We start from the raw sequence: 14522 nt of genomic DNA, 5'->3' as shown, positions 1-14522 counted from the left end.
GATTTAGGATGCATTTTCTTTAAATTAATAGCCCTTAAAAAATGTCAAGAATTTTGATTGATCCATCAAACCATGTAATTTATTTTGTTTTTCCTTTTAAAATTTTAAGATACTGACTAATATGTTGGGTCTTTTCAAACTTTTGGAAAATTTGTGAAAGTATATGAAAGTATATTGATGGTCATGGAAGTAATCTGGAATTGATTTTTTAAATAATCAATTAACCATGGAAGTGGTTAATATGTTACAAAAACAAATGGTTGCCAGTTTACTTTCACCACCCATCAGGTAAAAATAAATACCAGTGAACCTGGAGCAAGAACAAAGTTCAAGGAATCAAGGGTTCAGAGTCCCATTCTTTACTCTTCATCTCCACATGATGATGGACTATCAATTGCCTACACCAGTCTTGATTGTACTTTTCCTGCTCCTTCCCAGAGATGCCACAGCTACTATAAAACCGTAAGGGACATTTCCAGAAAATTCTATTGCTTTCTTCTTTTCCTATTGTCTTATCTGCCTCTTGACTCCTGTCCTATTATTTATTTCCTGATTCTCTATGAAACTTTCTGTTGTCTAAAAGGCTTGGAAGGATCAATAATTTGTTATTGCCTATGTGGAAAGATGCACATTCTAATTCTAAAAAACTCAGAGACATGAGAGCAGTAACATTTGTTAATTATTCTCTAAATAAAAATATAGACTGCCTACCACTAAAGGGTTAAATTCTTTATTGGCTTATCTAATAGTCTGCAGTGTCTTGGCTATCATGAATTGAGTCTGTGTCTGTTTTTTCTCCAAATCAGGGATTCCAAGACGGGTGCATGATCTACAAAGGAGCCAGGGTTTGTATGTCATTTCACTCCTCACTTCAGCAAACATTTCCAGGCTGTCATTAGGTCTTGGAAATATACAGTTTAACAAAATGCAGAGTTGCATTCAAAACCTCACAGTATAGGAAAACAAATAGGTGATGAACAAGTAATGAAATACAATGTAAACTCAGAAGTCATTGCAGGGTTCTGTGAAGATATTCACAAAAGAGAATCCAACTCTACACAGGACCTAATGTAAGAGAAGGGACATAACAAAGTTTACATAGAGAAAGTTGTTTGTATGTGTGTGTGTTGAAATAATTCTTATATCACATTAAATTCTTTTTAAAATTTTATATTGTACTAACTTACATGTACATGAAACTTGCTATTTTAACCATTTTAAGTGTACATTTCAATGGCATTAATTACATTTACAGTGTTGTGCTACTATCACCAATATCAATTGTCAAAACATTCTCATCACCTCAAACAGTTCTTTGCCCATTTAAGCAATAATGCTGCATCCACCAAGTCTCCTCCCCCTGCCCCTCCCTCACAAGTACCTGGCAAATACTTTCTGTCTCTATGAGTTTGTTGAATCTAGATATTTCATATAAATGGAATCTTACCATATTTGTCTTTTGGAGTCTGGCTTATTTTGTAGCATAATATTTTCAAGGTTCATTCATCTGTAGCATGTATCAGAACTCCATTCTGTTTTATAGTTGAATAATATTCCAGTGTATGTATATACCACATTTTGCTTATCCATTCATTTGTTGATGGATTCTTAAGTTGTTTCCATCTTTTATTGTGAATAATACTGCTATGAACAATGACATACAAATGAGTCCTTTTTTTTGCATTTTTGGGAGTATATTTCTGAGAGAGGAATTGCCAAGTCACATGGTAATTCTATGCATCATGATTTGAGGAAATGTCAAGCTGTTTTCCACAGAAGCTCCACCATCTTACATTCTCATCTACAACGCATGGAGGTACAATTTCTCTCCATTCTCAACAACACTTTTGATTTTCTGATTTTTTGTTAATAGCCATCCTAGTGGTTTGAAAGTAGTTATATATCACTGAGGTTTTGATTTTCATTTCCCTAATGACTAATGAAGTTAATCATCTTTTCATGTGCTTATTAGACATTTGTATATCTCCTTTGGAGAAATGTTCATACAAATCCATTGTCCATTTCTTAATTTGGTGGTTTTTCTTTTTGTTGTTGAGTTGTAGGGGGTTCTTTATGTGTTTCGGATATGAAACCCTTATCAGATACATAATTTTCAAACTTTCTTCCATGCCGTAGGCTGTATTTTCACTTTCTCAATAATGTCCTATGATGCACAAACGTTTTTTTGGTTTGATGAAGTGCAATTTATCTATTTTATCTCTGGTTGCTCATGCTTTTATTGTGAGATAGGTGCTTTTGAGAGACATCTTAAGAAGCCAATAGAAGCTGTATAGATAGACAAGGACACTTCAGAAAAAATAGGAAGTCATGTGTGAAAATGCAGCTTTCCAAATGCACCATGTTTGGGTGATTGGACATAAAGGAAAACCAGTGACATGGGAGTGTTATTTTCTTCTGGCTATATATTGTAAAATGTCTGGTGATCATTCTAACTTGTCTTGCCTTGTCTTCCACCACCCAGAGAATGAAGGAAAGAGAAGAGCTAAAGTTGTTTCAGAATTAGTAGTGAAAAGCAGTTCAGGTCCTCCTCACATATTAAATGTTATCTCTCTGGTGCTTCCTGGAACTAAGAAATCCATGGCATCATCCATGTATACCCAAGACCATGTGCCAACAGGCTTTTAATGCTTTCAATGTTGAGTAGCTGATTAATTCACATTTTGTTATTGCTACTTTAAATTTGAAAATCATTTCTATCCAAATTGTATGAATAAATTGTGGACTGGATTGCTCCTTATTTTAGTTTGCCAAAGGCTGCCAAAGCAAAATACCAGAAATGAGTTGGCTTTTAAAATGGGAAATTTATTAGGGGTACAAGCTTACAGTTCTAAGCCTGTGAAAATGTCCAAATTAAGGCAACATCAGAGATACTTTCTCACCAAAGTTAACTACTGGGGATCCTGGAGTCTTGCCACATGGTGAGGCAAGATGGCAGCTGATTTCTGCCAAGGTCCCTGCCTCCTACTCAAGTTCACTATCTCCAGGAGCTCAATTGTGGGTGATCAGGCATATGGCTTGACTCTTTATGGGCCTCTTCTCTCAACTTTGGCTGCTCCACTTTCTCCCTGAGTCCAACTGTGGGTGACCAGGCATATGTCTCTTCTCTTCAGCCTTGAGCTGCTTTGTGGGCCCAACCACTTGGGGACTTTGTGCCTCAGCTTCAGTTGCTAGTGATCCTTGAGTCCTTTTTCACACATGGCCAGATCAAAATGGAAGAGCTCCCTTCACTGTGTGTCTTCTTTCTCTCTGTGTCTCCATTTATATAAGTCTCCAGTAAGAAGACAGAGACCCAACCTGAGTCATGTCTCACTGATATAGTCCAATTAAAATTGATCTAATCAAGTGATCTAATCAAGGTCTCTTAACTGAATCTAATAAAATCAAAGGATCTCACACCCATAGGAATGGATGAGTTAAAAACAATCTTTTTGGGGGATTCACCAAATTCAAACTATTGCACTTATGCATGGCTATGACTAGGTTTCCTAATATTATGAGGGTGAGTATTTCCACAACCCAGGAGAAGCCATACTGATGTTTAACTTGTTGAGGTTTTCTGATTTCTGCAGGCGTTTGGGGCTGGTCTTTGGGGGATACACTCTGCTATACCACTGCTGCTCATTGTTCTGCTCACTAATGTCTCGATGCTTGGTTACAATAGCAAAGAACGTCTAGGAAACTACCACAGAAATGATGTCTTTTTAGCTCCTCCATGGCTAACCCAGACTCTTCTTCTCAGGCAGTACCTGGTGCTGGTTCCATCACAGCTCTACACTGAAATCCCTGAGAAGGTCTGTGTCCTACTAAATCACCTGAATGAGACAGTGACTCTGAGCATAACTCTGGAGTATGAAAGGCAGAATAGAAGCCTTCTCACAGACGTGGTGGCAGAGAAGGGCTCCTTCTACTGCAGCCCCTTCACTGTGAGTATTGTTCCTCCAGATGGTTGACCTTGGTAGAGGAATAGCATATTAGGTGATGCTGTGTGTTCCAACTCCCCACCACAAAAAAAAAGCATAATAAAAAGAAAATGAGGAGTACAGATTCTAAGAATGAAAAGTCTACTGAATAAAGATGACATATTCAATAGACTTTTCAGAAGATCCAGTGCAATATATGAAAGGTAACAGCAATTAAAGGAAAGGTTTCGTTTATCTTAAAATAAACTTCTGAGGTAATAATGTTCATACCATTATTCTCCCTTTACAGATAAAAACACTGAGAGTCATAAAGTTAAATGACTTATCTAAGATTCCACAGAGGCTTGATAGTTGATGTATTGTCCTTGTAAACTTTCTCTTTATATTTTTAAATTTTTATTTATCCCTCTCTCCCCACCCCCCCACCCCCCCACGGCTTGCTTGGTGCCTGCTCTCTGTGTCCATTCGCTGCAAGCTCTTCTGTGTTTTTACTTGTCTCCCTTTTTGTCGCATCACCTTGCTGAGACAGCTCTCTGCAGTGCTTGTGGGCCATCCGCTCTTGGTGGCACACAGGCCAACAGCTCTCCGCAGCGCGTGGCAAGCTTGCCTTGGTAGATGGGAGCCCATCTGTTTGAGTCAGAACCTCTTCCCTGCCCTTGTAAACTTTTAATACTCAAGGCATTAAGTGTTTAACTAATCTCAATAATAATATATACATTTTTGACCAGTGGAAAAGAAAATTAATACTTCTCTTAATACCACCACCCTTGTGAAAATGTCAGTAAGTTTTCCTTCACGATTGTGACTGAATTGAAGAATTAGTTCATTCTGTTGAAATATTTTTCCCTTTAAGTAAATCAGCCAATCATTACTGTAAAGAAACACAATCATAATAATTTACTTATAAAGGAGGGAACATGATTCTTGAACATGTCCCTTACTAAAGCTCATGGGACTGGCCAGAGAAACAGAAAATCAGAAAGACAGAGACATTCTGAAGTGGATCTGGCAGATTCCTCAGCTGATCTCTGTTTCACAGATTCCAGAGTACCTCTCCCCTGTGGCCTTCATTACGGTGCAGGTGAAGGGGCCAACCCTGCAGTTCAGGAAGAGGAAGTCAATACAAATAACGAAAACAGAGAGCCTAGTGTTTGTCCAGACAGACAAACCCATCTACAAATCAGGACAAACAGGTATAAGGAACCTAATGAGCAGAAAGCAATTTCAAGCCTGGGGGGGCGGGGGGTGGCTTTATTACTTTATTCTACAGTCACTGAAATTCCGGCGTGTTATGATCTGTATAATGACGCTAGATTCCATCAGAGGATCTCATGGAGAAAAAAAATCTCTTTGTTTCAGTGAAATTCCGTATTGTCTCTGTGGATATCAATTTTCACCCTTTGAATGAAACGGTGAGTCTCATAACAGTGGAGGAGGTTGGGGCAAGCAAACAAGAATTTGAGGATTGTTCTTTTGGGGAACCTGAAACCAAGATAAGAGGTCCTTAAATCTATCACAGTGCAAGATCTAACAAGGATACCACTACTAATGAAATCAGGAGGTCAGGATCATGGCAGTTCATCGCTTCATTTGTAAAATAAATTAAAGGCTAAGTTGAAGTTATTTAAAACATGGCTTGTCTTCTTAAAGAGCCCAGTTATTTTTATCAAACGACAGAAAAGACTAGTGCATTTAATTTGTCTCACAGCCAAAAATACCATTGACAAAATATTTATAATGCATCTTTTTATCTAACTCTAGGTTTCCTCAATTGTATATTATATCACAAAAGAAGAATAATGGCTTCATAAAGGATGTCTGTCCCAAATTAAAGATATAAAATTGAGTGAACCAATCATTTCCTTGTTTGGACAATAAATATAAAAACCCACTTCCTCTGACCCATACACTCTATCACTGCTGACGTCATGGTTTTCTCCTTCTAATTATCATCTGACACTCATGATTTGTCTTTCTTTCTTTTCAGTTCCAGGTGGTTTACATTGAGGTAGGTAATATACAGTGACTACCAATTGGAATGGGGATTTATTACATGTTAAAGTGCCTCCCTCCTTTTTCCCCCTCCCTACTAGCACTGCACCAAAACTAAACAAATACTGTTTTCCCCATCTATCTTAAATCCTTTGGAGAAGTGGATAGGATATAAATGAAGGACCAAAATGGTCTTAGCAATTTAGTGATGCTTCAAATATGTCTGACCAAAATGGATATGCATAATCTCAAAGTGATGGACCAGTGTGAAATGTTATCTGCAATATCTCATAGCTGCTCAATGTATTTCCCTTTTCCCAGGCTAAAATTCTTAGAAAACTTTGCTAGTACCTTTTGGTGCCAATTTACCAACCATCTATTGTCCAATGCCCAATGTCACTCTTACCTGCAATGCTGTCCTCCCACTCAAATGTACATATTTCAATTGTTTCTGTGAACTCCTAATATTTTTACCTATAGAATCCCAAGAAGAATAGAATTTTACAATGGAAAAATCTCAAGCTGCAAGGGGGACTCAGCCAGCTCTCTTGTCCACTCTCAGAGGAGCCCACTCTGGGTCACTACAAGATCATACTGCTAAAGGAGTCAGACAAAAGAATAGAGCACTCCTTTGAGGTGAAAGAATATGGTAAGAATTCAGCATGTGCAAGGCATGTGTGATATTACTGCACTTGAGGGTGAATAGTTTGTATGTATAGGCAGCAAGCAAAAGTCTAGTATATAATTATTGACAATTAACAAGGTTTTCTTTTTACTGACTTGGAAATTTGCTAAGCACGTTTTATTCACCATCTCATTTAATTCCCACAAAAGTGCTCTGAAGCAGATACCATTATTATCCCCATTTTACAAATGAGCACATCAATACTAGAAAAGTTAGGAACTTAGCAAAATCACACAGCCAATAAAAGGCAACAGTCTTTTTTTTAAAAAACTGGATCTATTTAACCCTATTCAAGCAGATTTTAAACACTATTCAAACAAAATTGTTAATTAATACATCGTGTCATCTATGTGCACTCTGACTATCTGTTGCTCTGTATATTATTACTTCTAAGCTATTTCCTGGGATTATCTCATGGCTGCCTATAACCTCCACTACTTTAATCATAGTAAACAAACCCACTCTCTGAAGCCATCTTTTTAGTTATCAGTTACGTGCTGTGTCTAAATTAAATGAAACCTTTCATGCTATGGCTGAGAAGTCCTGTCACAGAACCATGATTCCCCAAACTTACCAAAACCACCGTGAGAATTATGGACTGGGGATCTAGTATAAGAATAACACTGTACACTGTGGGAGAAGCTGAGAAGTAATCCAGTAGGAAGAGTTGGTGGATCAGAGAAAAGTTCCTAACTGGTTCTGAAGCACTTGTGGGGTGGAACACACAGGGGAGCTGATGGAAGAATCTATGGAAGGCTGATACCTCTGCACAGCTTGAGCTTCAGGAGGTCCATAGCCAAGTGGTCTGCCTGGGGCCTCTGTGAACTAGCAGGCCTGGCCATTGGGAAGAAGAGAAATACGAGTAAGGACAAGCTGGAACCCCCTGGCCCCTCTGCATCTATCACCACATTTAATCATGACAATCTTAGAGACAAATGGCGCTGCTTCTTTTCTACCTTCCAAACCTTGCACAAAATCAGAGAAGGAGAATCTTGGAAATGTGATGCCGGTTTACCAAGCTGACAGAGTACAAACTGCCATGGTAATGAACAGCATCTCCTTTGTCAGTAGCAGCTCTGGAGCTCCACGTTGCAGTTGAAATCGTTTCTTGTTGTAAGGTTGTACAGTAGATTGCATCACTAATACTTACAAGATCTCTTGCCCACTCTCACTTCTTTTTCTGTTCTTTTGGCAACAGTTTTGCCCAAATTTGAGGTTCAAGTGAAAATGCCCAAGACAATTGGTTTTCTAGATGAAGAATTTGCAGTATCTGTCTGCGGCACGTGAGTTGCATTTTTTTTTTCCATCTCATTTCTTTTTTCCTACTTTATCTGAGGGAATGTATTGCAAATAACAATTACTGGACTTTGAAGTATTTTGATTAGGAAAGGAATAACTTCCTCTCCAGCATACCTGAGCCTCCCCTAGAGAACATGTGATGTTATTATTACTACTACTAATAAAAGCATTTACTGAAAAGTTTAAGTGTCAGACAATATTCTCAGCTCCTTACACTTAATAACATATTTTATTTTTATACTACCCTTGTAAGATGGGAGTAATTATTATCCTCATTTTACAAATGTGGAAAGTATAACACATGGAGGATTAAAAAAAAACTTGCTCAAGTTCCTACAGATAGTGAACGGCAGAACTGAAATTTAAATCCAACTGCCTGGTCCCAGACCCTGAGCCTCATCAATGTTCTCCCCTAAAAAAATGTGTCTAGCCTTATGAAGCATCTGTGTATCCCAGACACTATCCCTAGAGCTCTCCATATGGTTTCTCACTCATAACTACCCGATCACTGTATGGAAAAGGAAATGAACCTCGGCAGTTCAGCCCTGGAGTTTATACACATAACCCCTGTGCTATGTCATGTCCTATTATCCCCATTTTCTTTATTGCTCCTAATTTCTTAAACTATGGAGAAACATGGAAAATAGCTCGGGAGAAGCTAGACACTCAACCTTAAATGATGGCTACATATGGTAGAATTTTTAAAATATGTGTCATAGTAATTTTTCCCTAATTACCTTCTACTGTGCAATAAAGCATCCTCCACAACCACAAAAGAGAGAAATTTTACTTCTTGCTTTTGAAACCAGCAGCGAAACACATTTTCATCCTTCCCACAAGCCTCAGTGCTTTAAAATTTTCCATCAGAGGGAAAGTCTTTTGATACATACGTATCAAAATAAGATTCAAGAGTAATTTAAACTTACTAAGTGATTTATTACTTATCAGTACTCACAGGGATATGGAAAAAATATATAAAAAGGGGAAACTTGGGGCACTGAGGACAAACTTCATTTACTTCACTGTTCGGACTCAGTCAATAGACTTGAAACTTGAAAGAGTGTAAGAATCTAACTGGCTGCTTAGATAAAATGTAGATTCCTTAGGACCTATCTCCAGAAATTCTAAACAAATCGAGAAGAGTCAGGAATATGCATCTCAATCTGTATCCCAGGTCATGTCAATGTAGGTAGCCCATAAAGTACACTTTGAAAAAACAATAAACTCATAGATTAAGTTCAGTTTTGCATCATATCCTTCCCCTATACTTGGCAGATAAAACCAAGTCATTTTGATATTGTTCACCTTTCACATTTCTGTTCTATAGCCAGTGTTTTACCATCTAACTTCTCATTTATTCTCTTAAAATATTCAGGAATTATGGAGGACTTAGAAATACCCTCTCTTTATATCCTTTAAGTTTTCCCCCTAAAATAATTTGAGGAGGTGTTGTCAAACATGGAATCATAACCTAGATAACCTTAGAGCACAGAAAGAAAGAAATGGTACAAATCCTATAAGATTTTCTCTCAACGGAGAGAAAGGAAAGAGCTGAGAAAAACTAAATTGTTAATTTTCAGTTTAGAGGTGTTTTGCAATATTCATTATGAAGTATCTTCTCTCAAAGTTATGGGTATATTCCCACTTAGATAATTAAGACACTGTCTCTCAGAATAAGTGCTTCTAAAGGAATGTAAGGCAATTGCGTTAGATACATAAAATGGATGTATGAATGAATCAATTCGGTAAAGAAATGATTTAATTATTTTAAATATCTTTTTCTATGACCACTTTATTTTTATAGATACACCTATGGAAAGCCAGTCCCTGGGCTTGTGACAATTAACGTATGCAGAAAATACTCCCGGAGGCTTTCCGCCTGCTATAACTCAAATTCACAGAGAATCTGTGAAGAGTTCAGTCAACAGGTCTGTGGAAATAACTCTCCAAGGCACTAATTCTAGATCTGTTTTCTCATGGATTACAATAGTGAACATAGAGTAAAGAGTGTTTGAAATAATCACTGTGGAAATTCATGTGTAAGAGGAACATTGTAACATTGCCTGGCAGTGCTAGGTGCCCACTTGTGGGTGGAAATTGTGACTTTCTAGTGGTATGCATTTGGCCAGTTTTGTCATTTCCTCCTAGCAACAGTCAATAGGATATGGTTAACTCCAAAGTTGACATTTGTCATGGAGATAACAGAATAAAAATGTGATGGGTGTTAAGAATTTGGTTAATAGGAGAATCAAATGATATGCAAAGAGTCTTACTGGATAGAGAAGAATATTAACAAGGAGTGGGTAGAAGAGAGGGAAATAGAGACAATGGATTGGAGAGGTGTAAAGCTTTCAAAGAAGAGGAGTAAACAGAATAATTAAGGGAAACAGTTGAAAGTAGAATATGTTGTAGTAAAAACTGGAATGCATTAATTAGTGATTTCAGAGAAAGAGTGAGTAAAAGTCCAGGATGTGGCAGTGTGAGCAGGCAATGTAGGGAGATGGAAAATAAAGTTACTGAAATTGTAGAGGTCAAATGAATGAGAGGCCAAGGTGCAGAATGTGCAATCAAGATAAACATTGATAAACAAGATAAACATGAGAGGAACCAGCTACCAAAATATTTAATAGAGCTGACAAGTTAGGATTAACTTTTGATTTCAAGAGTGTCAAGACATCTCTATTACATAAAATAAATATGGTTAAATTTTGTTATGCAAAAAAATCTTTCTATACAAATAAGTTCACAATGAGGAAAACACTTTATTAAAACATGGATCTTAATATTTAGTTTGGAAACCTAATTACTTTAAGGATTCATTCATTCAATGAATATGTATGTTGTATTAATATAACGTCCTAGACATTAAGAAAACACAGTTAAGAAAAAAAAAGTTTCTAACCAACATTTATCCGGGAGTGGTTACAGAAGACTTCTTACAAGATGTTATGTTTGAGTTCAGTTTTGAAGAATAGTAACTGTTGGCCAAGATCAGAATGGGAGAAGGAAAGTTATTATTTAGGAGAAACATATGGAAAAAGGTAGAATTACAAAATACTGAAGCACATTTGGAACCCAAACTCAAAAAAGTTTATTGTGGCAACAACTTGGGATGGGTTTTCAGAAGAAAGGGGTGAAAGGTAAAGGATGGTGATGAATAACAATGATTAATAAGGAAATTTTATGCCATTCCTGGGCTTAGGAAGGGTAAGCACCAACAGGATGACCAGAATATTTAGAAAAAATTATTTCTATGACCAATAAATATTTGTCATTGATTGATAAATGGCCCTTTTGATAGCACATGAGAGGACCCAGGGATTCTCTTCTTTTCTCTTCAGGCAGACAATGAAGGCTGTTTCACACAACTCGTAAAGACTAAAGTATTTCAGCTCAGACAAAAAGGGTATGACATGGCAATACAAGTGGAAGCCAAAGTCAGAGAGGAGGGAACAGGTTTGTATTATTTTTAAATGTGTATTAATTCAATACACATTTCTCAAACTTCCTTTCTATATAAAATAATTTATCATAGGTGGGGATTATGAAAATGCATAGATTTCAAGAAATCAGTATGTATATAATTAATATATATATATAATAATAGTATACGTAGAGAAGGACACACATACGTATAATAAAATTTCCACAAGAAAAGTGAAAACTAATGGCCATAGCTATATGAAGTGAAGAAAAAGGTAATTAATTCTACAGCCAGAAGACAGTTTTATAGACAATGTAGCATTTGAGCTGAATCTTAGAGAATGGGTAAAATTTTGAAAGACAGCAATAGATGGAAGGGGAAAGCATGATCATCAAAAAACAAAGGTATTCACTCTCAAGAGTCTGAAAATTTAGGCTGTTTCAAGATTGTCAAGGAAAGTATATCATATACTGAAGAGTGTAGCTTTTATTTTGAAGATCATTGGATATCTTCAGGTATATTTAAGGAGAATAACCAAAATAAACTGATATTTTTATAAGATAATTCTAACAGCCATGAGGAAAACAGATTAGGGGGAACATTTTTGCAATGTAATATACGTCAGATTTTGTCTCTACTGTTGCTCTGTCATGCAGTGAAAGAAAGATCTTGATGGGGAGGTGGTTTGTGATAGAAATGTAAGCATATTTTTAGACCAAAGTGAACAATCTCATATGCAGAAAGTTGTTAGGGAGGGTAGGAATGTGAGAGAGCAGAAAGCAGAAATAAAAATGGAGCAAGATATAGAGAAAATGAGAAGGACTTAAGAGCATAGGTGGAGCAAGGAGAAATAACTTATTAAACAGGAATTTGGAAATTGTGGACACCAATAAAATTTTATAAGAAGATGAAGTTGATAGAGTCCTTGTCACATAGCTTTTATCTTCCAAGTAAGAGAAATTCTTCAAAGAATAAGAAAAGAGATATTTCATTATGATGAAATGGAGCTGGGGTGAAAGTAGGTGAGCTGTCAATACATAGAGCAGTTCAACTTTGCTTTCTCTTTCAGGGTTGGAATTAACTGGGCATGGGTCATGTGAAATCACCAATACCTTAAGCAAGCTGAAATTTATAAAAATAGATTCACATTACCGACGTGGGCTCCCTTTCTTTGGGCAGGTAAGATATCTTTACAACATAATGTACTTTGGAGGGTGGGATTTTGTAGAAAACTGAATTTAAAAATCACAAAATCAAAATTTATTACCACAATAACTATTTGTTTAGAATAAAATAATTATAACAAATTACAAATTTAAAAGCAAATGCCATGAAGCTGATGTAGCTCAAGTGGTTAAGTACCTGCTTCCATGTTAAAGGTCCCAGGTTCAATCGCAGGTACTTCCTAAAAATAAACAAACGAAAAAACCACCTCTCATTGGCGAGTTGTTATAGCTCAGTGGTTGAGCACCTGCTTCCCATGTACAAGGTCCTGGGTTCAATCCCTGGGATCTCCTTAAAAAAGAAAAAGTATTCAATGCTGTCACAAAATTCAGGAGAAATATAATCCTATTAATTACCTTCCTAACACATCTCTACAGTATATTTTTTCCTATGTAGTTTGGCTTCATACTCTCTGCCTCTTTATAGACAATGATTTTGTAGTATCATTTTCCATAGAAAGAGGGGGAAAAAAATACCCTTTCATCTAGATGGTTGATTTATTATTATTTTTATTGAGAGTTTAGAAAACTTTCAGCTTCAAAGCTCAATATTGGTAATATGAATATCAGTATCAAGACTGTTATCCCATTAGGAAGCTATTGCTTTTCTTTCATCAAAGACATAAGATTTCTAGGCATTTCTAATTTTCTTGTACAGTAACTAATATCTGAATTGTTCAATTATGGACAATGTCCTCGTTTTAGTGGCATATTATTAATATTATATTTTCTTCATTCATTCCAGTATTTCATGTAAGAAATTTAAAAATGAATAGGTAGGAAAGCATGAGAAAACTGAGGACTTGATGGAGGAGTTTGAATTGGTCAGAAATTTAAGACAGAAGGGAGAATGACCAAGATCCTAGTTGTGAAATAAGCTTTTCAAGAGCTAAGAACTAAAAGGGAGCCAGGGAGACTGCACCTGACATAGAAGGTATAACTGAATCGACTTGCAACTGAATCATGGATAAGCTGGGACAGATCTTGAAAGGGCTTGTGGGACAAGTTTGGGATTTGGAGCCTTATGCTAGGGGATTGAGAATGACTGAAGGTTTATAAGAAGGAGAAAGAGTAACATCAGTTTTGTTCAGGTTATAGAACAAAATGTTTGAGATAAGGATGAACGGCAAGAGGGAGGATTGTGAAAGACTAAATAGAAGGTGTTCAGAAATTGGACGGGGAAAAAGTATTGCTTTTGTTTTGTTTTTGCTAGGATGTTAGTGTGAATATGGAGAGAAATACACAGGATTAAAATAACTTTAACAGGAAGAGACAACACTTGGCAATAGGTTGCGTAAGGCAGTAAGAGAGAAAAATAAGTTAAAAAAAAACACCCAGAATTCATGCATAAACTCTTGTGTGGATAGAAGCACCATACCCTGAGATGGAGAACATCCAAGAAGAGGATTTGGGAAGGTAACATCCCGAGTTCTCTTTTTAGATATTTTCTATATGAATCCAAATAGAAATTTCAAGTAGAAAAAAAGAGGTTAGTATCCAGAGGACAATTCTTGTTGCCAGATTCTAAGCTCTTCAGTAAATGGCAGGGAGTGACCAAGAGACCAAGAGATGAGCATAACAAAGAGGGGAAGATGGTTTTGCTGTATGACACTTGTAGCCGAATATCACGTTCATATTTCTAGGTTCTTCTAGTTGATGAAAAGGATCAGCCAATCCCCAATAAAACAGTAGCTGTCACCGTGGCTGCAGCTGGATACCACTCCAGCTTTACTACTAATGAGCATGGTTTGGTGAATTTTTCCATTGATACCACCAACTTCACATCTTCTTTCATTACAGTTGAAGTAAGTAGAATGGGGGGATTAGGAAATGTAAATATAGATATCATTGGAACCACATAAGGATATACAGGGAAGCGGACTTGGCCCAGTGGTTAGGACATCCGTCTACCACATGGGAGGTCCGTGGTTCAAACCCCGGGCCTCACTGACCCGTGT

At 36.8% G+C, this 14522-nt stretch overlaps 1 protein-coding gene across 1 annotated transcript in view; it reads left to right on the top strand.

Annotated features, from left to right (window-relative positions):
* Positions 1–325: 325 nt before the first annotated feature.
* LOC101439509 (pregnancy zone protein-like) overlaps positions 326–14522 on the top strand; it is a 48176-nt gene continuing 33979 nt past the window's right edge. Inside the window, exons 1-11 of the mRNA XM_004451390.2 lie at positions 326–462; positions 3761–3944; positions 4981–5134; positions 5301–5353; positions 5929–5949; positions 6414–6582; positions 7817–7901; positions 9722–9845; positions 11259–11373; positions 12411–12520; positions 14208–14369. Coding sequence (XP_004451447.2) covers positions 377–462; positions 3761–3944; positions 4981–5134; positions 5301–5353; positions 5929–5949; positions 6414–6582; positions 7817–7901; positions 9722–9845; positions 11259–11373; positions 12411–12520; positions 14208–14369 — 1263 coding nt within the window. The 5' untranslated portion in view covers positions 326–376. The remainder of the gene's footprint in view (positions 463–3760; positions 3945–4980; positions 5135–5300; positions 5354–5928; positions 5950–6413; positions 6583–7816; positions 7902–9721; positions 9846–11258; positions 11374–12410; positions 12521–14207; positions 14370–14522) is intronic.

Source organism: Dasypus novemcinctus, chromosome 20, assembly GCF_030445035.2.
Source record: "Dasypus novemcinctus isolate mDasNov1 chromosome 20, mDasNov1.1.hap2, whole genome shotgun sequence".
In the NCBI taxonomy this organism is placed as follows: Eukaryota; Metazoa; Chordata; class Mammalia; order Cingulata; family Dasypodidae; genus Dasypus; species Dasypus novemcinctus.
The sequence above is the reverse complement of the archived record's forward strand: the minus strand, read 5'-3'. Positions and strand labels throughout refer to the sequence as shown.